This window comes from Protopterus annectens, chromosome 4.part1 (assembly GCF_019279795.1).
Source record: "Protopterus annectens isolate FY-2018-M chromosome 4.part1, PAN1.0, whole genome shotgun sequence".
Lineage (NCBI taxonomy): Eukaryota > Metazoa > Chordata > Ceratodontiformes > Protopteridae > Protopterus > Protopterus annectens.
This window is the reverse complement of record NC_056734.1, coordinates 545,402,042-545,429,516: the sequence shown is the minus strand read 5'-3', so window position 1 is coordinate 545,429,516 and position 27,475 is coordinate 545,402,042. Positions and strand designations below refer to the sequence as shown.

Here is a 27,475-nt window from a genome sequence, read left to right as displayed (position 1 = left end):
TTCCATATGGCCTCTTCAGGGGTTGCTAACAGAGAGAAATCAGAGGATGGGCTGACATCTCCTTTTATCCCAGAAGTGGGTTTCTACTTTCATTTGGGAAGGACATTGGCATGCATACCCTTGCTTTAGCAGAGCTCTGGGAGACCTTAGTCTGCAGCCAATTCTCATCACATAGTAATTGTACTACAACAGTGATGCTACTTAAATATCTAATGTTATCTTCAGTTCTCATAAAACTGTATTCTCTAATTATCTGATATCAGTGGCAGCAACTACTTTTTTTAAGTCATCCTTCTATCCACACACAAACACACAGCTGTCCCGTGAGGATAAAAGTTTCTACATTTTAGTGCTTATTTTGAAGGTTACTGGAGAAAAAGATATGGTATTTTCTTGGGGATCAAGGTATAAAATTAACCCAAAAAAATTTGCACTTTATTTGTCTGCTTTTACTGTATTTGTGTTTCTTCCTACTTTATTAATTTATTTTGCTTTTACTCCCTGTTCTTAAAAGTACTCAATTGCATTTATTATTGCTTGTTAGTAGCCTGATTAAATTGTAACCATTATTCTAAGCCTTTTGGTTTAAGCACTTTGGCTTCAGACCAGTTGTTTTACGCTAAGAAGGTTTGTGGTCTGCACTCTTGTGGCAGGACAGGTAGCTTACATCCTTTTAAGTTGGGAGTTGCTGATTGAAGACTTAGTGTCTGTTATTCTAAAAGTGTCTTAGTTCTGGTTTAAGCACGCGGGCTTCAGGCCAGTTATTTTACATTAAGAAGGTTTGTGGTCTGCACTCTTGTGGGAGGAGAGGATAGATTATCCCCTTCTGAGCTGGGAATTTCTGGTTAAAGGCTTATTGTGCCTGCTTATTTGAGTTGTTTCTTTCTGAAATTGGTGGGCCTTGTTTTCTGTAGCATAGACTAGATTCAGACCTGCTGAATATAGCTTTGTTTGTATAACTTGAGCACTAATCCAAGCCATCTTTTTTTGGAGAAGGTTCCCCTGCTCCCTAGTGGCAGGAGTATGCAGTTAGAACTTGTCTGATTGAAGACTGTTGGAACAGGCCTCAGTTTTGAGCTTTTTTGCTGGTTAATTGAGTCATTTCTTTAATTCAGTTTGCTCATTTGCTACTGTTATATTAAAAAATCTGCTTTTACTGTATTTGCGTTTCTTCCTACTTTATTAATTTATTTTGCTTTTGCTGCCTGTTCTTAAAAGTACTCAATTGCATTTATTCTGCTGCATGTATTATTGCTTGTTAGTAGCCTGATTAAATTGTAACTGTTATTCTAAGCCTTTTGGTTTAAGCACTTGGGCTTCAGGCCAGTTGCTTTACATTAAGAAGGTTTATGGTATGCACTCTTGTGGCAGGACAGGTAGTTTACATCCTTGTAAGTTGGGAGTTGCTGATTGAAGGCTTAGTGCCTGTTATTCTAAAAGTCTCTTACTTCTGGTTTAAGCACTTGAGCACTAATCCAAGCCATCTTTTTTTGGAGAAGGTTCCCATGCACCCTAGTGCAGGAGTGTCGGGCTAGAACTCATCTGATTGAAGACTGCTGGAACAGGACTCAGTTTTGAGCTTTTTTATTAGTTAATTGGTTAATTTGTTTAAATCAGTTTGCTCGTTTGCTACTGTTACATTAAATAAAAAGTTCTAGCTTGTTTTCCCGACGTTCCTGTTACTAGAGTAGTCCAGATACAGATTTTCTGTGTTCAGGACTGTATTGTAGTTTCTGAGTTCCCCAGACCTTTCTGTGTTAGAGGGAAGCCTATCATCTTATCAGTGGGAGTGGTAAGCACTAGGTAGCCTATCTACCGCAAGAGGAGTGGTTTCTAGCTCCCTTTCAACTTTCTGCTTTAAAAGCCCGTGTTTGCACGCCGTGCAGCGCCACTAAGCTAGGGTAAACTATTACCGATGACAGAAAGTCTGCTCTTCAGTTTTTCCCTTAAATCTTGCTAGTTCTCTTCTCTCTTGCATTTAACTAGCTTATTTGCCTAGCACTTCATCTGGCTTCTTGTGCCAATTATTGTAGCACACATAAGTGCTAACAGCACTAAGCGTCCTATAAGGAAACAGCTCCAGTACTTATTAATAATGACCATCCCTCCTGGCATGTCTAAAGGTCAGTTCCCTGTGCTTTCTCCTACTAACCTGGTGAACTTGGGCATTCTGAGGCAGTACTGCCTCATGTACACAGACAACCCTCTTCTCTTACCTCCCAACACTCAGACTTGTGAGAGATGCACTTATATATCCAAACTGGAAGACATGCACTTTCCACCCAAGACCGGAATAGCTGGTCAAGAGGAGAAGGTCAACACCTGCACCACACCACATAGCCCTCCACAACACCCACCATCACAGCTATCACATAAAAACACAAACCACACACCCACCTTCACAGAGGCTGTCAATAGAAATCTACCCAACCAGCAGAGACCTCCAAATCAGAAACGCATTCGACCACCACAACACAGCACAAATCACAAGACACATAGCTCACCTACACAGTGTGCCCCTCAACCTAAGCCCCTAAGGCAAAACAGGTTGCCCAGTGCACTAATCATAGGTGACTCGATAGTGAGGCACACTGATGTCCCACTCACTAGGTTGAATAAGGTGAAGGTAACAGTCAGCTGTCTGTCAGGTGCCAGGATCTGACACATAACACACTCACTCAGGTCACTCCACAACAAGTACAAGTATGACTCTGTCATTGTCCATGTGGGTTTGAATAACCTGAAAGGCACCTCCCTGGACTACTCGAAAATAGACATGGAGGAACTCCTGGATTATGTGGCCCAGGCAGGTCTGACCCTAGCCCTGAGCAGCATCCTACCGTCGCCCAGAATCATACTGCAGTACAAGCAGAAAATGATTGACTTCAAGCAATTGGCTAAGTTTATGGTGTCATTCTAAGAGGATCCAGTATCTGTCTGCTTGGGATGACATGATTGACAGACTTCGATGCCTTCCCAGAGATGGCCTGTATCTGTCACCCCTAGGTTTCTGGATACTGGCTAAGGCTCTTGCCATCCCTATAGTGCCCTTTTTATACTATAAATAAATGCAATCTGAGGGTCATGCTGCTCAACGCTAGAAATCTAAATCTCAAGATGCTCTTGCTCGAAGCACTCCTCAGAATGGAGAACATTGACATTTGTGCTGTAACGGAGACCTTGTTTAAAGCAGCAGAAAGCACTCCTGCACTATCAGGCTATAATTCATTCCACACCTTTTGGCCCCAGAACATGGACCGAAGCTCCAAAGGCGGTGGTGACTCCATATTCATAAAGGATATGCACACCTCCTGACTAGTAGCTCAGCATAATGCATTGGAGATACTTCAGGTACAACTAACAGTGGGTAAGATGGCGATTCAGGCCATAGCCAGCCATGTTCCAAGACTCTCACTCCACGTTCCTAAGCACCCTGGAAACTATTAGGGTCCAGTCCAACACTCTCATACTGGGTGACTTCAGCTACCCCGCCATCAACTGGGAAAACTACTCATGCACCAATACACTTGCCCAACGCTTCCTAGAATTCATTAATTCAGTGCGCTGGACCAGCTCATTCTTACCCCCACTAGAGGAAGCAACATCCTTGACCTGGTTATTACTAACATGGGCAACCATTGCTCAACACCAGTAGTCAATTCCTCCTTGGTTAGATTCGATCACAAACTTATTACCATGGAAATCCACATCTCACCCACATCACCAGCAAAGGTAACTACCATGAAAAACTTCTCCAAAGCTGACTTTGGGCTCCTAAAAACAGAGGTGGCTAACTTCACGGTACCCATGCAAATGGAAAATGGGTGCATGACTGCTGAATCATACACCAATGCAGTGTATGAGCACTTACATAAATGCATGGAACTAGCCATACCCAACAGAACTAAGACACTCTCCTCCAAAAAAAGAAAGCCAATCTGGTGGTCCCCTGCCATTAACAAACTCTACAACAGAAGAAAGAAACTGTTGCAGAAAAAGCTGAAGTCTCAAGACTGGAAAAACTCCCTTATTAGGCTCGACAAAAAGTTGAGATCCCGCATCAAAACCCCTAAAGCTAGCTATGAAGGCAGAATTGTGGCAGACAGTAAAAACAACCACAAAGCCTTCTACAGTTATAGCAAGAATCTCCACGGCAATACCCAGATGTGCTCTGAGTTACTGCACAATGGTACCTCCTATACTGAGCCAACAGATATTGCCAACATACTGGCCGACAGATTCAGTGCCAACTTTAACCCTCTCTCCCTCCCAAAAGACCAATTACAATACTGGAAGAATGCCAGGTACCCAGCATTACTGCAGCACAGGTTAAAGCTGCATTGTCCAAGACCAAGAATACAGCTTCTATGGGACCCGACAATATCCCTGGCTGTGTTCTACATGAACTACAAAGTGAACTGGCACGTCACCTGTGTCCCTGTTCAATCACAGCCTCACCTCAGGCTTTGTCCCTACAGAATGGCACACTGCTACAGTCATCCCTCTCCATAAAGGGAGAGCGACTACAGACCCTGGGAATTATCGCCCCATTAGCCTGATGAGTCTGATATGTAAGTTTATGGAGCGCATCATCATGGACCTAATTAACAAGGATATAGGGAATCTCCAAACTCTGGATCCCACGCAATATGGTTTTGTGAAGGGTAGATCATGCCTGCTCTACCTGGTTGACTTCTTTGAGTCAGTCACTAGAGCTGTGGATGAGGGCAAGGCAGTTCATACAGCCTACCTCGATCTGCCCAAGGTCTCTGATGCCATTCCCCACTCAGGAGCTGTGGATGAGGGCAAGGCAGTTCATACAGCCTACCTCGATCTGGCCAAGGCCTCTGATACCATTCCCCACTCAGGAATTATTGATAGACTCACCAAACTAGGCAGCAACACCTATATCAGTAGGTGGGTTGCAAACTGGCTCACAGATAGAACCCACAGTGTAAAAGTAGCAGACTCCAAGTCAGACTGCCAACCAGTCATGAGTGGAGTCCCACAGGGATCAGTGCTGGATCCTCTCCTGCTTTGCATCTACTTCTCAGAAGTCCAGGCCAACACAGAGGGACTCTGGATGACTAAGTTCGCCGATGACTGCAAGCTGGGAGCCATTATTAACTCCCCAGGTGATGTAGACATCCTACAGAAAGGCCTCACTGAGACCAACGACTGGTGTCGAAACATAGCCTTAAGCTTAATGGCAAAAAATGCATCGTCATTCCCTTTGGGAAATCTCAGTTCCCACTAATTACCACATTAATGGTAGCCCACTGAACACTGAAGGCATTATAAGAGATCTGGGGACACAGGTTGACAGCAACCTCTCCTTCGACCACCACATTGCCACTGTGGTCAGAAAGTCCTTCTCTGTGGCACATTTCATTACCAAGGGTTTTGCATCCAGGAAGAAAGAGGTCATCATCTCTCTCTACTCTCCCCTCATTAGAACAGTCATTGAGTGTAATGCCCCATTTGGCATGTACCTCACTAAACACCTGCAACAGCTGGAAAGGCCACAAAAGTACCTCACTAAGAGGATCCTAGGCCTTAAACACATGCCCTACATGGACAGACTCAAAAAATCCCAGCTTTTCTCTGTCTCATATCATCTATTAAGAGGCCGTCTCTGCTTGACTTACAAAGCCATGTCTGACCCAGCCCTGTTAGAAATGTTACACCTAAAGAAATCCCAATCCCTCCACACCACATGCTCCAGGGACCTCAACCTCATTACCACAATCAACGGAACATGCTGGAGGGACAGGTTCATAACCCAGAGACTGCCCATGCTCTGAAATAGACTTCCCATACATGTCAAGTAGAGCACCTCACTGGCCCTTTTCAAGAGAAATTTCGATGAGTGGATGGGAAATAGAAAGTTCACCCCAGGGATTACTCCAGTGGCTCTACTTGATAGAGGCACTGGGAACTAATGGCGGCATGATACCAGGACACTTCTGTGGGCTAGACTTGTAATGGCTCCAGTGCCGTTGGCCTAGTACACACCTATTAACCTATGAACCTGTAATGTTTTATATAACTTTTAAAATAACAATTTCACTTTCTTAATAAATGTGGTTTTCGGGAACAACACTTTCCTTTACTAATCTGTTTTAATAGTATCCATCTTTGTCATTATCCCTATTGCCAATTTTGTTTCCCAGCACTGGCTTATTAAGGCATTACCTGACTGTTGTGTAACTTCCCTCATTAATTTGCTTCTGAGTCAGGGATGCATATGGGTGAGGATATAGCATGTGACGTATGAAAGGGTGTTATCTTTACTCTTTGCTTCAGAATTTAGCATGCCTGTGTGACAATGGCCTGCCTGTAGCTCTCTAATGTGTGGTTTTCACATTACTACTAAGACTGTTTGAAGTAAATTATGAGTTTATTTTTATCAATAGGTTTAAAGTCATGTAAAAGAGGTTTGATTATTACAAGAGTGAAATGAATTGTACTACACTCTAAACCTCTTCTGTCTCCAAGGAAAGAAAAATGTTGTTGGGTCCTAGTTTTCCAGGATGGTTTTCTTAACCTAGCCTCGTCTTACATTTTGTTTTCTGCCCTTGATATACAACCAGCTTTTAAGCTGCTGAATCATATTCTGCTTTTAATTTACATTCTAATTCTCAGATAAATTATTTAATGTTTGTAAATAAGTGGGTTTATTCAAAAAGCTTCAGATGTAGTGTATTTCGGAGATCATTTGTGATTACAAGTGTTATGCCTTATGTTTCAAGTTTTCTTGTTACTTAGCACATAATTCCCAGCTCACAGCTCTGAGGTGTCATTGCTATTCATAAGTACAATGAGTTTATCTTAAAAAAGCTGTCTTTTTTTCTTATGTTATTTACGCTGCTGTTTTTTTTTCACTTGCTGTTAGTCACTTTAGCCACTGCTGAGAATTACTAGCCATATCTGATGAAAGGACACTACTAATGCTGTACTTACATGCTGCTGTTTTTCACTTGCTCTGAGGTAGTTATCCACTGCTGTGAATTACTAGCTATATCTAACGAACCAAACCTTACATTTGATGTTATCTGCATGGGATTGTGTTAGTCGCCAGTTCGGCAGGTCCATACTTGAGCTTATAGTGATTGCGTTGTGAGGATTCATGCCTATAGGCAGTACAGTAGCCTTATTTAAGGTTTTATAAATAAAACAGGCAACCTAGTTTATATTGATTACATTATGTAGACTAAAGCCAGTCAACCGGTGCAGCGACCTGATTTAAGGTATTTTTAAAAACAGATAAAGGCAACCGAAAATCCCACTTGTTATTCCCAAGAGCATTGCTACATATTTATCTGTAGTAGTTCTGTTAACTGTTGAGCCAGCACTGCCTCTTTTCGTTGTGCTGCAACACTTCCATGTTCATTAAAAATCAGTTAATGTGTTGCTTGAGGTTTCTGCACTTACTACACTAGCATACGACACTACTTAGAACACCCACTGCATGTTCTCTTGCATTCCCTTATCTAACACTCCAGAAAGCCATATTGTAAATGAAAAGCTCATTTCCTTACCAGAAGCATTAAGGCCAGCTACCGACTATTACCCATTGCACTCGATTCAGAATTACCGCTAATATACATTCATCAGGGAGTGTGACTTCCTATTTAGCTATACCCGCGTTAATTTTTAGATAGATAGATTGTACATTTTAGTCATATTACTGTTTGAGTATAGCCCAACCTGTACCTGTAGAAATCAACTGCGTATAGTGTTGTTAATTAGTAAATTGCACTGTTTTATATTGCTGAAATATTTTTGAATGTTGCATATTTTAAACGTTCACCTCTTTTGCTGACATCACCTTACTGACTGTGCTACTCTCTAGCCACCTACTTACTAATCCCACTCATTTCTCTACTTTATTCCGCTCACCTTCCTGTTCTCACCCTCACCAAATTACTCGCACTTTCTCCACCTTTATTTCACTCTTGCCAACTCCCCCTGTCCTATTAATCCTGTACATCTCTTATTCCCATGTCTCACTTAACTTTTCCTCTCTTTTTTTACAGCTAATCAAGCAACTCCTACCCGGCTGTTTCCCAGCCTACTGAAAAGCGGTCAAGCCATACTGTTAGGACATAACTCCTGGAACTGCCATGCCATCTAAGTGGTACAAGAATCTGAGAACTGCAAGTCCCTCACAGCATGCAGGTGTTTATTATCCTGAACTCATTCCTACACTGCTCTTTAAAACGACCCGCATTGTGCAAGTCAGCAGCCTTACTACCACCATACTTACCAACCCCCCACCTCCCACCATATCTTTTTTCTGCTCCTTAGGTCCGCTTTCTCTTCTATACCATTCAGCCACTAGGTGGCAGCACATACCTTCTCTCCCTTACCTACAGTAAATAGTTTAAACAAACCTAATGTCCTAGCCCTGTCCATACACAACTGCAGTCTTTTCCCCAAACTAGCACACAGTCTGCTTTTATACTCACATTTGTGGAATAAAGCTAAACTACAAACATTTCACCTACCTGGTCACATAGTATTGCTCTTTTGCTGTGGCTACTGATTGGTTTCTTTAGACGCTCCATTGTTTCACTTCCTGGCTCTGCCCGCTCTATTCGCCCTGCGGGCTCAATCCGCTCCCCTTCCCAGCCCCCAAAATCTCACCGGCCCCTGGCACGTGTACATCTATAGTTAAGTATACCACACCCACCTCCTCTCATACCCAATCAAATTATCTACCCTGCCCATAACCTATCTACCTCTTCCAGTCCAACCCCTACATCATTTTCATCCCTCTCATTCCATTACATCCAACTCTAAAAAATAGTCTGTCCTTATGTCTTTTTAGCTTAACTCCACCTCCAACTAGTATCCAAAATTAACACCATGCCCTCCAAACCTGCCACAATTCTGTCTCAAATACTACTCCTTTTTACCTTAGTCTACCTTAACTATCTCACAAGACCTCTTTATGCTAACCACTCCCCCTCATTTCACACTACTACCTCAGTCTATATACAGCATGCACTCCCACTATCCTCCATATCCCCTAGCCTTTACTTCATCAACAGTACTATGCTCTTCCCCTATAAACTCATAACTAACTCCAAATACACCACTCCCATCTATACTATCTCTATCTCAACAAAGCTTACAACCCACAAACTTGATACTAAATTTAAATACCTCCTCTCCCATATTCATTACTTTATCTCTATCCTTCTCTCTGCTGACATGCACCCAAACCCCGGACCCTGTCCCTCACAAAACTCTACCTTCCCATCCTACCCTCTCCATTCAGCTGGTAAGTCCCTCCAGTTCACAGCTCATAGGTTTATAGGTTCATAGGTTCATACTAGGCTATCTGCCGTAGGGCATTTATAAGCCTAGCCAGAATGTGTTTGGCTTTCGCCACCCATTTTAAATGTATTTTGCTATGCCCTTTTTCGAGGTTAGTATACTGTGCCTCTGTCTAACAGTGACACAGAAGTGATACCCGGGGTAAACCTACAATCTCCCATCCACTCATCAAGATTCCTCTTGAATAGAGTCAATGAGGGACTCTGCCTAACCTGGACTGGGAATTTATTCCAGAGTGAAGGGAGCCTCTGGGTTATGAATCTGTCCCTCCAGCATGTCCTATTTATTTCAGTGCTGAGGTTCAAGTCTCTCGAGCGCGTAGCTCGATGGGATTTGGATTTTCTGAGGTGCAGCATGTCCATTAAATTAAGCTAATCCATTAATAAATTAAGCTGTCCATTAAGCTCTAAATGCCCAGAGCATTTGTAATAAAATCCCCAACCTCCATGCCTGGCGTCTCCATAATCAACCAGGCATTCTGTCCATCTCTGAAAACTGGCTCATACCCCATATAAAAGACACAGAATTGATTCCACCCAACTACTCTATTATTAGAAAAGACAGAACACACAAAAACTGGGGAGGTGTTGCTCTCCTTTACTCCTCTTCCCTCCTAGTTACCAGTACTCCCAATCTATTCCCAAATTTGGTAATGCTGAATTAATTCTAGCCCGTCTTCAGGTAAACAACCATAAAGTTATCTGCATTATCACCCTTTATATCCTTCTTGGAGACAATGTCCCAGTCCTTGAAGACATTCTCTCCTGGCTTTCTACCAACATTACAAACAAAACTATAATGTTGGTTGATGTTAACATTAACTGGGCCACAATTCAATCTCCAACTAACTCCTTAAATATAAATCTTTACAACTTCACTCAACTTATTACCTCAACAACCAGACCTTCTAAAGACTTCCTCTCTGGGCGCACTCTAGACTGGATTCTAGTTTCACATCCCCACTATATCACTAGTAGTGGTACCCTTCCAGACCCACTAGGTGATCACCTTCCCACTTTCGCCCATCAGCTTCCCTCATCCCTACACCTAACCCATACCTGTACCTCTACTCGGTACCTAAAAAACTTTAACCATGACGAATTCTCAGATACACTAAAAAGAACAAACTGGAATCCACTAAAAACTCTATACCTAGACAATGCTGTTACCTACTTTAATACAACCTTCCTAAACCTGCTTGACTCCTTTGCTCCATGGAGAACAAAACCCACAAAACGCAACCCTGTGCCATGGCTATCTAAGAACACCTTACTCTTCTTGCAGCTCCAGGATAAAGCCTGGAAACACTACCCTAAAACTAAAACTAGCATCGCCCTGAATGAATAGAAAATGCTTCGTAACAAAGTTAAAAAAACTTATTACCTCAGATCGCAAAGCATATTTTTCCACACTGCAAACCAATCATAATACTAACCCAAAAAAATTCTGGGATGGAATTTCCTCTCTCCTTAACCCAGGTAAAAAAGAGAACCCCTGCCCAGGCCCAAATGCCTCCAACTTAGAATTAGCTTCCCAATTCAAGTCATTCTTCATTGGTTCCATAGCTAAACTAACATCATCCTTCACTAATAATTCTGCTTCCCCACACACACCTACACACATCCCTTTCTCTTCTACTAACTCCAACTCCCAACTTCCTCCCTTCTCCATGAATCCTATCCCCATCTCTATCATAAAAAAATTACTTCTAAAATTGAAATCATGTTCTAATGCCCCTGACGAGATACCCTCCTACTTCCTAAAAATAGCAGCAGAAGCTGTTGCCTACCTTATCTGCATACTAATAAATCGATCAGTCTTAGAGTGCCATGTCCCCAGCTCTGGAAAAAAAAGCCTTTATTATACCACTCCATAAAGGAGGCGACAATAACAGCATCCCTAACTTCCGACCAATCACTATCTTATCCCCTATTTCTAAACTTCTTGAAAAATGTATCCACCTACAACTTCTACCCTACCTCTTAAGTAATAACTTCCTCACTCCCACACAACATAGATTCCGACCTGGCCACAGCACCACCACTGCCCTCCTCTCCTTCCTAGAAACTGTTAATAAGGCCTGCGACACCGGTCATATTGTGTCCACTCTCCTCTTAGACCTTTCAAAGACCTTCATCACCATTTCTCACAATCTTCTCCTCACTAAACTCTCTAAAGTAAATCTGTCCTACTCCTCTATCAACTGGTTAATCAGTTACCTATCAAACAGGCAACACGCAATCAAGTGGAAAAAAGCTATTTCTCCCTTCCTAAATACTCCCACAGTTGTGCCCCAAGGTTCAATTCTAGGTCCCCTTCTTTTCATTATCTTCATAAACGACTTTCACCATGCCATCTCTAATACTAACCTCATCCAATATGCCGACGACTAGACAATAATCTGCTCTGCTACCTCTACTTCCTCACTAGCAAAATTAACCCTGGGCTCCTTCTCGTCTACTGAACAGTGGATGCTAGATAACCATCTGGCACTCAATGCAACCAAGAATAAGCTAATGATATTTACCCCTTCTAAAGCCATCACCCTCGACGAAAGTTCATTCTCTATCACCAGCTAAAATAATACACCTCTTGAAATAATCCCCACTGCAAAACTGTTAGGAGTCCTCATTGATGATCAGCTACAATTTGATAGCCATATACAAGTAAATATCAAAAAACACATAAGAAACTTGGCTTACTTTATCGCCACAACCGCTACATCTCTCCTTTCCACCAGGCTTGCTCTCGCTACTACTTACCTTATCCCTTCCCTCCTATATAGTACCTCTGTCCTTACTAGTCTACAATCCCCCCTCAAGTCAAAACTCTCCTCATGCTACTACAAAATTTCAAAATTTGTAACTGGCCAGAGATCTTCTACCCATCACTGTATTTCCCTACATCAACTGAACTGGCTTGAGCTACCCAATTATCTCACCTACACTCAACTTATCCAAGCACACAAAATTATTTTTAGCCCCTCTCTCTGCCCCTCCCTTGCCTCTACCTTCCAAATGTATCAACCTAATAGATGTCTAAGATCTAACTTCCAAAACCTAATAGAAGTGCACAAACCTGCCTGTCCACCAGGCAAACATCTTCTATCCTTCTCTCTAGCATGCCACTGGAATTCTCTCCCACCTTTCATCTGTACCACTAACAGTCTCTCTGCCTTCAAAACCTTACTTCACTCATACCTGACTTCACAGTGGGAATGCTCTTGTTCTCATCCTACATAGCTTCCCTTACCTTTCACGCTCCCCACAAGCTATTATACCTGTAAATAAAGTTCTATGGTTTCTATAACTCCTAGCAATAGCAGTAGGAATTATCAGATTGTACAAGAACTGTATTTGCTTATAATGGATTTTTTCTTGCACCATACTAATTGCTCCTTCTAATGCCAATACACTACAATTGTTCCTTCTAATGCCAATACACTACAACTTATTACTATGTACTGTACAAATTCTCTCATATTTTGTAATTTTCTAATTTGTAATCTTGCAACTACTATCACTGTATTTGTATTTTATGTTGTATTTTGTATTATTCTCCTAGTGGCCCAGTGGACCATCCTGGCAAACAAACTGCAAATAAAATAAAAATAAATAATAAATGTAACATACTATTAACGTTTGGAGTTTTTCTCCATGGATTTCCACTAAAAATGGGCTTCAACCCTTCTAGAGAGTGTGCTTAAAATATAAATACATAAATATATTTGTTCTTATAGTAATAATTTAATGTGTTTAATGTATTTGTTTTTTTTTTTGGTGTTATAGATTATTGATGAAAAGGATTTTTTTGAGATCATGCCTAACTTTGCCAAAAATATCATTGTGGGTTTTGCAAGAATGAATGGACGTACAGTTGGAATAGTTGGAAATCAACCAAAAGTAGCATCAGGTAATGAAAGTTTTTTTATTGTATTATCGTTTGATAACAACCTTAAAATCCACATGACACAGAGCCTTTTGCTTCACAATAGGCTACAAAGGCAGAAGTATCCCTAGATTGTGTTATCAAGCAGTCAGACTTCAAAGGAATGTACAGCTAGCAGTCTGAAACCGAGGTACTGAGTGCTGTGATGGAAAACATTGATGTCTTCTGAACATCTGTAGAACATATAAAAGCCCACTGTAGTGAATACTGCTTGAGTGTATCCATCTTGGCTTGTTTTGTGCAGCTGTTTTAGACATCATATCCTTGTGTTAATAGGGACATGCCAAGCGCTTGTAAATAAACGTCCTGTAATTAAACATAGAATTGTTTGCACTGGTAGGAATGAGAGCATGCAAAAAGCTGTGATCAGTTTTGTAGTATAAGCAGACTTCACACATTTTCTAGTAATAAGTTTTTACCACCCATTTGCATTAAAATTAGGCTAGTCAGATCCTGTATATCTGTTTAAAAGAATAATTTCTTTAGTTACTACCATTTGATCTCTCAGTATTTCTGTCAAAGTTTAAATCTGGCACTGTATTACATTCCCAAAAATATTTCCCGTTACCTCTCTCTTCCCCATCACATCTTCAGCATTTGCTGTCTTCCTGAAGACAAATCATTTGAAGTCTACTCGGGGCATAAAGATACACAGATAACCACTTCCATCAGATGTCCTAAACCTTCTGGACTTTGTTGCATACTTTGGAGCCCTACAGATTTATTTTCATCATATGTTTATAAATGTGCCTTTCTGTTCTGTTTTCTAGTCTGTTCTAACCTCTTCCAATTAATTCTTATAGTTGTCATACAATATTTTATACCATCTACTAATTATCTCTTTTTTAACAGCATCTTTTGTTCTAGACTCAACTAAAAACTCTTACAGAACTGTTCTTTCATTAAGGGTTCCCATCCCTTTCTTATTGTCTGTACTCTTTTATCAGTCTCTGATAGAGAGGACAGTCTCTAACCCACAGTTCAAACATCTCCATCCACTCTGTTAATTTTTTACTGAAAAGTTATTTGCTCCCAGCAACCTAGATCTTTGGCTGATTTCATCCACTAAATTCCATTCCCATCTATTTTCTTAACCCTACTTGCAGACATCTTTATTGGTAAAACCTCCTTGCTCAATTGGCTTTTTACAATGTTTTCTTCTTCATGAATGTAATATATTGTCTGGTTGTTACTAACCTCCATGAGAATTTGTGTCCAAAATCATAGTCTTTCTTTATCTACCAATCACCCATCCCATCATTTCATTATCAAACTTTTCTAATTTACTTAATCAGATGGTTATACATCATTGTGTATGAACCTTAACCACATAGCAAAGTGCTGTTTCAAATGGGATAGCCCTAAACAGCCTTAATCTATGGGAAGAATCAGTTTTTTCCACTTAACTCATGCACTCTTACCCTCCCAAATAAATTCCTTCAACTCTTTATGGATTGTCATCCACAATTTCTCCTCTAATTGATCAAAATATACCTGCACTGTGTATAACACAAGAGAAATTGAAAACATTTTCACTGAGTATAGCTTACTGTTGATACCCGCAATCAAGAGCTTTCATTTTCTCACATTTTGTATTATCTTTTGTTTACCATTTTCTCATATATTATTAACATAAGAGTTCTTTTTAATCCATACATCTATGTAGTTCATCTTATGTCATTGCATGCATGTGTATTGCTGAACCATTTCATGTTTGGGTTTACTTTAACTTCATTTTATTTTACATCTCCAAAATACCTTAAAACTGTCTCAAAATGTTACACAACTCTGAAATGTCCTTCTCAGGATTGATCAAATACAAAAATATCTGCTAATAAAGCTAAACTTTTCTTGATTGCCATACCAGTTTCTCCCAATGAATTTCTGAATCCCTTATTTTCTTTGCTAATGGCTGTAAATATAAAACAATGTCAGAGAGTAACTCTCCAACCTTAATGCTTACCTCTTACTTATCCTTCACATAGCCTTCTTATTAACTCTGTTATTCTGTCAGGGAACGTGAATGATACCATTGAGCTTCTTATTGAAATGCTGAGCCCCAACATGCTAAAAAAAAAAATAAAAAAATCCAAGACTGTTGGAGAAGAGTGAATATCTAACATTACTCTTCACTTCTAAAATTCTTTTTGTAAGGGGGAGAAGCCCTCTCCCCTCCCCAAACCTTTATACACTTATATATATATACCATCTCCGAGATTGCTATACCTCAAAGAAAAGGGAATATTCCAAGAAATGGCAATCACAGTATATGTAAGTCCAGATTTTTTGGCAATTCATCCTGTACATTATGTGGGTCCCAACCATACAAATGGTTACCCTACTATTACTTACTCATAAAATCCCATCTGACTTTATCAAATGCCTCTTGCTAACGGAATGCCTGGCCAATATGCAACAGTTTTCAGTCACTGTATGGTGTGTGTGACGTCTGACGTGGCTAGTGGAACGTGGGCCATAAAAGTGACCTCTGCACACACTGACCCTCAGAACTTCTCAGCCACCAGCCAAACGTCAGGTGTTCCTGCCATCCCGGCCATCAAATTTTGAGAAATCAGATAAGTGCCCCGTTAGGGAACCTTTCAGTCATTTTATTTAATTTAATGCCTGTTCATGTCATCCAGAAGTATAAGTGCAGCCATCAGATACCCCACAAGGATGCCCACGATCAGTGTCTCTTTTGATTAGGTCGGTCGCATGACTACAAGGTGTGCTCCATTTGTTAGGCCTTTGTGCCCAAAACTTTGTGCAGCCATCTGCATTCGCTCAGTCTATATCTAGAAAACCAATGACTAAAGCAAATAGCCTTAGGTATGGAAGGTTCCGCCGACGTACCTGCCAAACCGCCGAAAAAGAAAGCCAAAACTATCAGGCTTACCACTAACCGCTGCGCCTCTTGTATGTAACCCTCAGCGTGTGGCCGACATCAGCCTGGTGGAGGATCCAGGCTCTGTCACCTCGGATATACCTCCATGGGAACCGCACAATCCCACGCGCAGGACATGTCCATAGAGGCTTTTCTGACGTCACTTGACGCTGGGGGAGGGGACCAGCTATTCCGGTAGGTCCATCGGATCCCTCTGGTTCTTTACAGTCGCCTGATTCTATGCCTTCCTCCCTTCAGACACCCGGCAGGCCTCTCAAGAGAAAGGAAAAGAGGAAACACATCTCACATTCTCCTGAAAGCATGCCCGACTGGCAGGCCTTCAACCAAAGTTTGTTTAATGCCTTCATGGCCTTACGGCCTACAACTACAGGGACTTCTACGATGCCTCTTCCTACTCTAAGCCCAAGGCCTCAGACATCAGACCCATCCATGAAGGAGGAGGAGTAGGAGGATTTTTTCTGATTCTTCATCTGAATAATCACTCTCCTATACTTCTCATCTTTCTTCTCCCTTGGGGTATGACTTCCCAGAGGAAGAATCTGTTGACCCTAACTCCCCAGCTGAGGATTTGACCTTTGGGGAAACCATTACCAAGATGAAAGAACATTTTAAGTAGTAATCCTCTGAAATGACTGAGGTTCAAAAAAGGTATTATGACCTCATTCAGATGGATTCCCCAACCCCTACTGTTGTCCCTCCTATTCTGCCTGCCTTCCTGGATGCCTTTTCCTCAGCATCCTTGAATCCTGATTCACAACCCCCTGCCCCATGCAGGCCAGATAGATTTTTAAAGTCCATGAAACCAAGTATCTTGTAAAGTGTCCTCCAGCAGACCCTGCCACTATTTTCATCTCCAGAGATAAGGCATCTAAACTATTACCCACCACCGCCATTCTCCCTGCTGACTAAGACAGAAAAACCATGGAGCATCTGGGTAAAAATAAATTTACGCCTCTGCTACTCTGGCCTTCAGGGCTACTAACTACCATACACATATGGCTAAATATGCCTTATCCCTCCTGGAGAAAACATCCAAGGAATTGTCTGATAGACCAGATTTTGCTGTCAAAGCTTCACTGTCTTCCCTTCTGGCTCTCACCTCCCAGGTTACCAGGCACTCAATAAAGTGCTCAATATGATGCTGCTGAAGCCTCAGCCAGATCACCAACATCAGCATCTGATTTGAGAAGATACTCCTGGCTATGCCTCCAGCCCATTCTAGATGACTTTAGGGTAAAGGTGATTGATGCTTCTCTGGACAAAACAGCTTTGTTTGGTATAAAGTGGCTGATTTGTTTAAGTCATTACAGCAAAAGGGGAAAGAGATGCAAGATTTAAAATACCTGCTAGCCTCTGCTATCCCAAAATTCCAAAAGAACTACCCTGCTAAAACTCAGTTTATTAGAAAGCACTCTCACCCTGCTGCTCCTACTAGGTCTAGAAAAACAACCAGGAAGCAACCCAATCTTGCTAGAGCTTCCCCCTCTTCTAGCCAGAAGCCACCCTTTCAAGACAGGGCAGGTAGTATTTTGATTTATGTGAACTGAAATGGCAATTTTTGTTAAATTCAGTGGTGGAACCAGGTGTAAATGAAACCCTTTCGATTTTGCCTGTTTTAAAACGTAGAGCATTGAATAGATAATATTTATATAAATACATGTGGCTTACTTTAAAGTGTATTTCACATACAACTTTTAAATTAATTTTAAAAAGACAGATGAAGTAATTATTTAATTGATTAATTAATGAGATGTTCTATTTAAACAGTGATTTTGTTTTAATGTTTATTCTGATGAAGTCTTGGCAAGGTCCAAGACAAAAGCACTTAATAAACTTCGTTTGTAGAGTTATTTTCCAGATTATTTTTATGTCTGTCTGCATTTTGGAGGTCAGCTTCAGTCACTGTCCATCTTGTGTTTGTTTAAGAGTTGCAATTCTTGGTGGAATTTTCATTTTTTTTTCTGTAAGTATTTGACTACCTGCCAACTCTGAAACTCCCACCCCCACCTTCTGTCCCTCTATTGTTTCTTCTCTTACACGTTTTTCCTGTGTGGACATCCATCACCTCAAATAGGTCCTTTCAATCATTCAAAACGGGTACTTTATGACCTGGCTTATGCCCCCAAAGCAAAGGGGTATGCCACAACCTCCAAAACAACAGTTGCACCTATTGCAGACAGTACTTGAAACTCTGCTGGATCAAGGCACCATTGAAACAGTGCAACTTGCTCAAAAGGGAGAGGTTTCTACTCCAGGATTTTCCTAGTCCCAAGAAAAGATGGTCCTTGGAGACCAGTCCTGGATCTCACTACTCTCAACCTCTTCCTTCACATTCCTACCTTCAGGGTGTTGACCTTACCAACTCTTTTTCCAGTACTGCTTCCCCAAGGATTCATGGCCACCTTAGCTATAAAGGATGCCTACTTTCACGTCCCCATAAAGCCTAGTTTCAGGAAATACCTGAGATTCTCCATGGGTCCTTCTCACTTTCAGTTCTCTGCCTTGCCCTTTGGGCTCTCCACTGCACCCAGGATATTCACCAAATACCCAGCTCCAGTTATTGCCTTTTGCAGGACAAAAGGAATCTAGATATTCCCTTATCTGGATGACCTGCTTGTACAGGCAGACTAAAAGGAGACCCTCCAACAACACATACTTCTGCCCACTTCTCTCCTACAGTCCCTGAGATTTCAGATCAACTTCCGAAAATTCCAACTGAAACCTTCTCAAGACATTGTATTCTTGGGGTGAAGGATTCGCACAGATATCATGAAAGCCTACCTTCCCCACCAAAAGGTGGAAATCTTGACAGAACACCAACTTCTGGTTATTCAGACAACAGAATTGACAGCAAGGCAGTACCTTAGGCTCCTGGGCTACTTGGCAGCCACTATCGCCATGTTATCATTAGCAGGACTCCAAATGAGAAAGTTGCAATGATACCTAAGGTCAGTCTGGATCCAGCACTCACATCCCCTGGAGTACAGGGTTCCCCTCCTGCCCTGCCTCAAAGTAGAATTCCAGTGGTGGTTGAAGCAAGTGAACCTCAATCCAGGTCTTCCCCTCCAACCACCCCAACCAAAACAGATCATGCACACAGATGCCTCAGACTTGGGCTGGGGCGCAACTCTGGGCCATCTGAAAGTGCAAGGGCTGTGGCCAGAGCCACCCAAAAAATGAACACATAAATGTTCGAGAAATTAGGGCAATTCTCCTGGCCATTCAGGCCTTCAAACCCTATCAACTACATTGATCACTAAAGATCTTTACAGACAATGCCATAGTGCTGTGGTATTTCAAAAAACAGGGGAGACCAAATCTTATTACAATACAAAAACAAATAGTAGTGAGCCGACACACAGCCAGGTTAAAAGACTTTGATTTATTATGGTAAGTGTTTTCACAAGTATCGCTCTTGCTTCATCAGACCACTTGACAAATATCAGTGAAGCATTTAAAAAGAATTTAAAAACTCCCATACTACGGTGTACCAATGATAGCACTATTACGTCACACACACAGTCAGCCTACATTTAGTCTTAAAGTAGCATTCCTTTGTAAATCATTCACCATATAAAATGTCACATTTTTGATTATAAGCGTATACATATACAGTGTTTCCCCAAAAACATTCATAAAAAAACCTTTCTAATAATATTTATCTCATATTAATAACGTATGTAATCATATCTAAGAACGCATGTTAAAACACTGCATTTACCAAGTACACTGAAGAGGGAATAAAACAAAAAAGGGAAAGATCGTTCTCTACTGAACTTTCCTTAATTAAAAACTCTCAGACGTCTAATCATAAATCTAAACATAGACATTCAACTGCCAGGTTAAAAAACAAACAACGTCACTTACTAAGCTTAAAAAGGACATATGACCAGAAATCGACTTCTGCTTGCATATAATAGCTCCAAAAAACAGTGCTGTGGTATCTCAACAAACAGGGGGGACCATATCTTACTTGCTTTGCAGGCTAGCTCTCCTAGTGTGGGAAATGGCCACCTCAAAGGGAGTTACCTTACAGGTGGTCTACATACCTTCACTACAGAACGCCCAGACAGACTCCCTCAGCAGATCCATCGCAAACAACCACGGATGGAGGCTGCACAGGGATGTCTTCCTGGACCTGGTCCACCAGTGGGGTACACCTCAAATAGACCTGGTTTCCCCCTCCATTAGCAGACAACTTCCTTCCTTCTGCACCAGGCTCCCACACCCTCAGGCAGTGGCAACAGATGCCTTCTCAATCTCTTGGAAGGGGAAGTTTATCTATGCATTTCTCCCCTTCCCACTCATACAGAAGGTCCTGCTGAAGATCCAGCAGGACAGAACAAAAATCTTGTTGGTGACTCCCTACTGGTCAAGAAAGCATTGGTTCCCCCTACTACTACAACTATCCAGGGGCAATCACCACAAGTTACCCCTCAGAGTGGACCTTCTCACACATTACAAGGGATCCCAAATGCACCCACAGTGGCAGTTACTGCACCTCACCCTGTGGCGGATAGGATTCTGATTCCCCTCAGTCACCTTTACAATGAGGATGTGGTCACTGTCCTGCAGGAGGCCAGGAAACCGAATACGAGAAAATCTTACCTTTCAAAGTAGAAGAGATTTTCTATATGGTGTCTCAAAAGACAGTTGGACCTGCTTGCAAGCGAGATCCCTCTAGTTCTGTCTTACCTGTGTGAATTATTGCAGACAGGATTGGCCTACTCTTCCATTAAAGTCCACTTGTCTGCCATTTCAGCATGCCTTCCTCTGGATCCATCCAGACTACCAGCTAAGTTATTCCTTAATGAGGTACTTCACCTGAGAGCCCCCAGAAAGCTATCTCCACCCCCATGGGATCTCAACTGTGTTTTGGAAAAGCTTATGCTTCCTCCATTTCAGCCAGCAGGCAAAGCTTCCCTAAAACACTGTACATTGAAAACTGTACTACTCATGGCCTTGACCTCAGCCAGAACAGTGTCAGAGCTACAGGTCATCATAGCTATTCCACCTTTCCTGGTATTCCATACTGACAGGGTTACTCTTAGGGCTAACCCTTCCTTCATGCCCAAGGTGGGGAATGACCTTTCCTTAAATCAAGCCATTCACCTTCCATCCTTCTTCCCTAACCCACAGGGAGACAGTGAGAGAGTACTACATTCCCTGGATGTGCACAGACAACTCGGGTTTTATCTGCATAAAACCAAATCCGTCAGACAGGCTGATCAGCTCTTTGTTTCCTTCCATCCCAGGGTCCTAGGGAAGGCAGTAACCAAACAAACTATTTCAACCTGGATTTCCAAAGCTGTCACCTTTTGCTACCAATTCCATGGGAAATTCCTGCAGGGTACTGTTAAAGCACACTCCACCAGGGGCTATGGCCTCTTCAGGAGCCTTCTTCAGGGGTTTGGTTACCTCTACCATTCTTGAAGTAGCCACTTGGTCATCAGTACACACCTTCACCAAACACTACAAGTTAGACCATGTTTCCAGGGCCAGGGTGGGTTGTGCCAGGGCTATCCTTCATGGATTCCTGGAGACTGTCTCTAGACCACCACCCCCTTCCTCACAGTGAAGCACTCACCCATATGTGATGAATACTGCAACATGGGAATAAAAGGACATAGAAAAGTTGTGTAAAATCTTGCCATAACAATAGATGTCCTTCTCTTCTATGTTGCAGTATTCCTTACCTCCCTCCTGTTATGCTGCTTTTCCCTTTCTGGATGGCACTGGACTGACATTTTCCCTTACTATGACTGGTTTTGACTGGGGCTTACAGTTCTGAGGGTTGGTGCGTGCAGACATCACTTTTATGGACCACATTCCACCAGCTACATCAGATGTCTCATGCACCTTACAGTGACTGAAAACTTTTGAATACTGGCTGGACGTTCGGGTAGCAAGAGACGAAAGTCCATATGTGATGAATACTGCAACATGGAAGAGGACATCTATGGTTATGGTAAGAATTTACACAACTTTTCTTTCCCCATCCAGTTATCCAGGTTGTCCTTATAAAGGGTTAATAAGGTACTCTGCTTGACATGGAGAGGGAGTCTTATTCCATAGAAGGGGGAGTCACTGGGACATAAATCTGTCCCATCAGTAAGTCCTATTGATATCACAGACCAGGTTGAGGTTGTGCTTGCGGGTACTAGAGTGGAACTTGAGTTGCAGCTACACAGCAGTCCCATCAAGCCAGGGTCTGAGATTGCTTTGTATGCCAGACAGAGGTCACCTCTGAGGAGTCTCTATGAGACTGAGTAGAGGGACAGGGCTTTTAGCGTATCTGTGTAGGTAGATATTTGAGGCCCTGGATTTTCCTGGTGCGGAACCTCTGTGGTCTCTCCAGCTTCTGCACGTGCTTTGTGAGGTACATACCGAAAGAGGCATTGTACTCAATAATGGGTCTTATAAGGGAAGAATACAGGGAAGTTATGACCTCCTTGTCCATGGATGAGATACCCTTAGGTGGACCGTGTAGAAAGCTTTCCGAACTACAGAGGCAATATGGTGGTCAAAAATCAGTTTGCTATCAACCTGGGTGCCCAAGTCCTCACAACTGATTGCGTGCTTAGGCCCTTGATATTAATGTGATAATTTGTGGGGATGTCACTCTTCCCCAAAGAGGATGATGATGCATTTTTTTGGCATTCAGTTTGAGGCCATGTTTCTGGCACCAGTCATTTGTTTGGGTGAGACCCTCTTGGAGGATGTCCGCATCACTAGGGGAATTGATGACAGTGCCCAGCTTGCAGTCATATGCAAGGCTGGTCAGCCATAGCACACTGGTTTTGGCCTGCACCTCAGAAAAGTATATCCCAAGCAACAGAGGCCCCAGACCAATTCCTGGGGTACACCACTTGTTACAGGTCTATTGCTTGAATTGGCTTCCCCCATTTTGACTAGGTGGGTTATGTCAGTGAGCCAGTTTGCTATCCATCTGGTAATATATGGATTGATGCTTAGTTAAGAGAGTTTATCTATTATACCCAAGTGGGGAATAGTATTGAAGGCTTTGACCAGGTCAGGGTAGGTGGTGTGCACCATCTTCCTCTCTTCCATGGCTTTGGTGACTGTCTCAAAGAAGTCAACCAAATTTAACATGCATGACCTCCCCTTGATGAAACCAAACTGTGTGGGATTGAGTGTTTGGAGATTGCCAATGTCCTTGTTAATGAGGGCCATGATAATCCATTCCATGGTCCTGCAGATCAGGCTAGTTAGGTTGATGGGTCTATAATTTCCTGGATCGGTAGATGCTCCACCTTTGTGCAAAGGGATGACAGTGGCTGTCCTCCACTTAGCTGGGATGAAGCTGGTACTCAGGCTTTGGTTGAATAGGGTGCCTAAAGGTGCATCACGTTCCTGCCTGAGTTCATGTAGCATGCAGCTTGGGATGTTATCTGGTCCCATGGAGGCTGTATTTTTTGCCTTTGAGAGGGCAGTGATGACTTGCTCCCTAGAGATAAGGGGAGGGCAGGTGTTGGGGATGTCCTAATTTACTGATGGGGGGACAGAGGGGTGAAGTTTTCACTGAACCTGTCTGCCAGCCGGTAGGCTATATCAACGACGTTTGTGTATGTGGTGTCTTTGACCACCAGTTCTGAGCAGATCTGAGTGCTTCCTTTGAGATTGCGGATATATGTGAAGAAGGCCTTATGATTCTCTTTAGTAGATGTGGCCAGTTTGGACTCGAAGCTTGCTTTGGAGGAGTTTCACTAATGCTCTTATTTGCTTGTTCAAGCTAAGGAGAGATTGCTTACAATTAGATACCTGCTCCTTCTTGGTCCTGGATAGCAATTTTTTCCTTTTATTATAAAGTTTATTTATTGCAGATGTCCACCAGACAGGTTTACTCTTCCTTGAGGAGGAGGATTTTGTCCTGTTGGGTATTCCTGATTCCATGCAGCTATATAAATGCTCATATAATACGTTGGTGTAGGTTTGGACATATGTGCCAGTTGCAGTGGCGGGGGAGGGGGCTGTGAAACCTTCCCTCAGGAGGTAGTAATCAGCCTTGGAGAAGTTTTTTTGTTTTACTGTAGCTGGGGGAGGGGTCGGGGGAGGTGGTGACTTTGAAAGTGACTGCTTTATGGTCAGATTTTACCAGGGAGAATGACACTGTATGGATGCTGCAGTGGTTACTCATGTTGGTTAATACCAAGTCCAGGATATTATCACCTCTTGTGGGGGTGCTGAACAGCTATTTTCAAGGCATTTACATTGACAAAATCAAGGAATCTCTGGGCATTTGTGTTTTGACATGAGTAGTTCTTCCAATCTGTGGTTGGACAGTTAAAGTCACCCAGGATCAGGGTAAAGGGTTGAATCTTGATAGATTTGAAGATAGGTGGAGTGGGCATCTTGAGTCAAAATTGGGGGCCTGTAGCTAGCTATGACTTAAATAGGGGTCTTGACAATGGTTAACTGCACCTGGAGTGTCTCCTGTGCATCATACTGTTTGACCAGCCTGGAATTGTTATGTCTTTAATATATATTGCAACTCCAACTCCTTTTGCTTTGCTGCCCATGGTTTGGGGTCTGAATGTATGATAGGATGAGCAACCTGGTATGGTTGGGGTGATCTCCGCAGTTTTAAACCAGGTTTCTGTGACTGCACAAATGTCAGCATCTTCCAGGGTTAAGAATGCTTGCAGTGAGAGCAGTTTCATGTTTAGACTCCTCGTGTTTAGCAGCATGACCATTAATTTGCATTTTGATGTAATTTTCATGTTGGTAGTTTTGACCTCATGGCATTGCCTAAAAAGGCACTGTGGGGGAGGCAAGAGCCTTTGCCAGAACCATGAAGCCCAAGGGAGACAGATGCAGGCCATCTCTGGCAAAGCATTGTGGTCTGTCGATCATGTCTTCCCAGGCTGTCCGGTACTGGATCCCCTTGGAATGACACCAGCAGCTAAGTCAGTTGTTAAAGTCAATCATTTTCTGTTTGTATTGAGGTATTATTCTGGGTGACAGTTGAATGCTGCTTATAACTGCCTGGGACACATATTCAGCGAGCTTGATCATGTCTGTCTTCATATAGTCCGGGGAGGTACGTCCTCCAGGGAGCTACTTCTCAAGTTATTCAAGCCAACATGGACTATGAAAGAGTTATAACAGTAGCTGTTGTTGAGAGACTTGAGTGTATGTGTGATATTCTGGCACCTGACAAACAACTAACCATGACTTTCTCCTTATCCAGCCTGGTGAGGGGCACATCTGTGTGTGTCACAATGGAGTCTCCTATGACTAATATGTTGGGTTTATGTTTAGGCCTTTGTGGGTGTGAGACACAGGTGTGTGGACTATGTGTGGTGTGGTGGGCAGTGGAATTTGCGTGTGTTTTTGCCTCAGAGGTTTGTTTTGTTTGGATATATTTTTGTTGAGGACTTCCACATATGTGGGTGTGTGTTGTGTAGGTGTGGGTTGTGTTTGAGGTGTAGTGTTTGTGTTAACAACCTTCTCAGTGCCAGATATATATTGGCTTGTGAGGGAGAGAGAGCATAGACTCTAGGTTCTTAATGTAATTGCATCTCTCACAAATTTTGAGCTTAGGTGATAGTAGTAGAGGGGGTTGTCCGTGTACATGAGGCAGTTGCTACACTGTCTCAGGATGCCCATATCAACCAGACTGGCAGGAGAAACCATAGGAAAATGTCCATCCATATTTGTTAGAATCTGAGGGAGAGAGGCCAGAGTGAGCTAAGGGAGTAAAGGGTGGAAGGTCTAAGAGGAGTACTACTAGGTGATCACACAAGTGCTACTAAGGGAAAATTTGTAGCTGGAATTCCTTGGAATGGGTTAAAAACAGTGCAGCTGCAGTACATGATGTGCAAACAAGCCCAAACCAGCTGAAACACGGGGTTTAAATACCACAAAAAAATAGAAGATTTTAGTAGTACAGAAATCTAGCTAGTCGTGCTAACCCCTGCTTTCTTTACCAATCAGTCTGTGCCAGACAAGATCCAGGCAGCCCTGCTACTCTTACTAGCAGAGAAGATGGGCCCCACCAACACAAGATGGCTGCCTGAAGCACAGAAGGCAAAAACAAACAACTCTGGATGCAGGAAACCTGTATCCAGACTATGCTATTCAATTTATGGGTTAAGAACACAGTAAAACTCACAAAAAAAGCACAGATTAACCAGTTACAGACAAAAACAGAACTCAGTATGAAAAAGTAAAGTAAAATGCAGTTAAACATTAATGAATTGCAGTAAATACTAATGAAATTCAGTTAAACGCTGGCCTCACAGAGACCAATGAGTGGTGTCAGAACCATGGCTTTAAGCTCAACTCCAAAAAATGTGTCGTTATCCCCTTTGGGAAAAACCTGGTCCCCATGAATTACCACATTGATGGTAGTCCACTGAAAGCAGAAGGTGTTATAAGAGATCTGGGAACACAGATTGACAGCAACCTCTCTTTTGATCACCACATTGCCACTGTGGTCAGAAAGTCCTTATATGTGGCACATCTCATTACTAAGGGTTTTGCATCCAGGAAGAAAGAGGTCATTGTCTCTCTCTACTCTTCCCTCATTAGACCAGTCATCGAGTACAATGCCCCATTTGGCATGTACCTCACTAGACACCTGCAACAACTGGAGAGGCCGCAAATGTACCTCACAAAGAGGATCCTAGGCCTTAAACACTTGTCCTATATGGACAGACTGAAAAAACTCCAACTATTCCCTGCTTCATATCAGCTACTTAGAGGCGATCTCTGCTTGACTTACAAAGCCATGTCTGACCCAGCTCTGTTAGAAATGCTACATTTAAAGAAATCCCAATCCCTCTGCGCCGCATGCTCCAGAGACCTCAACCTCATTACCACAATAAACAGAATGTATTGGAGGGACAGATTCATAACCCAGAGACTGTCCATGCTATGGAATAGACTTCCCATACATGTCAAGCAGAGCACCTCGCTGACCCTCTTCAAGAGAAATCTTGATGAGTGTTTGGGAAAAAGAAAATTCTCTCCGGGGATAACTCCAGTGGCTCTACTCGACAGAGGCATTGGGAACTAAGGTTGGGTGGCACGATGCCAGGGTAATCCTATGGCTAGGCTTGTAAAGGCCCCAGGGCCATTAGCCAAATACACACCTATGAACCTATGAAATGCGGTTAATCAGTAAATTTATAAATTATCTCATAATCACAGCAGTAAAACACAGTTCAAATAAAGCAGCAATTCAGTAGAATACTGCCAACAGTTTAATCAGGCTACTGGCAAAGCAATAACAAATGTAGCAAACTAAATGCA

The 27,475-nt window shown here is 42.4% G+C and overlaps 1 protein-coding gene across 1 annotated transcript in view; it reads left to right on the top strand.

Annotated features, from left to right (window-relative positions):
* The window catches only part of PCCB (propionyl-CoA carboxylase subunit beta), a 1,126,289-nt gene that overhangs the window by 673,299 nt on the left and 425,515 nt on the right, over positions 1-27,475 (top strand). The window contains exon 10 of the mRNA XM_044070351.1: positions 13,134-13,257. Within this exon, the coding sequence (XP_043926286.1) occupies positions 13,134-13,257 (124 nt within the window). The remainder of the gene's footprint in view (positions 1-13,133; positions 13,258-27,475) is intronic.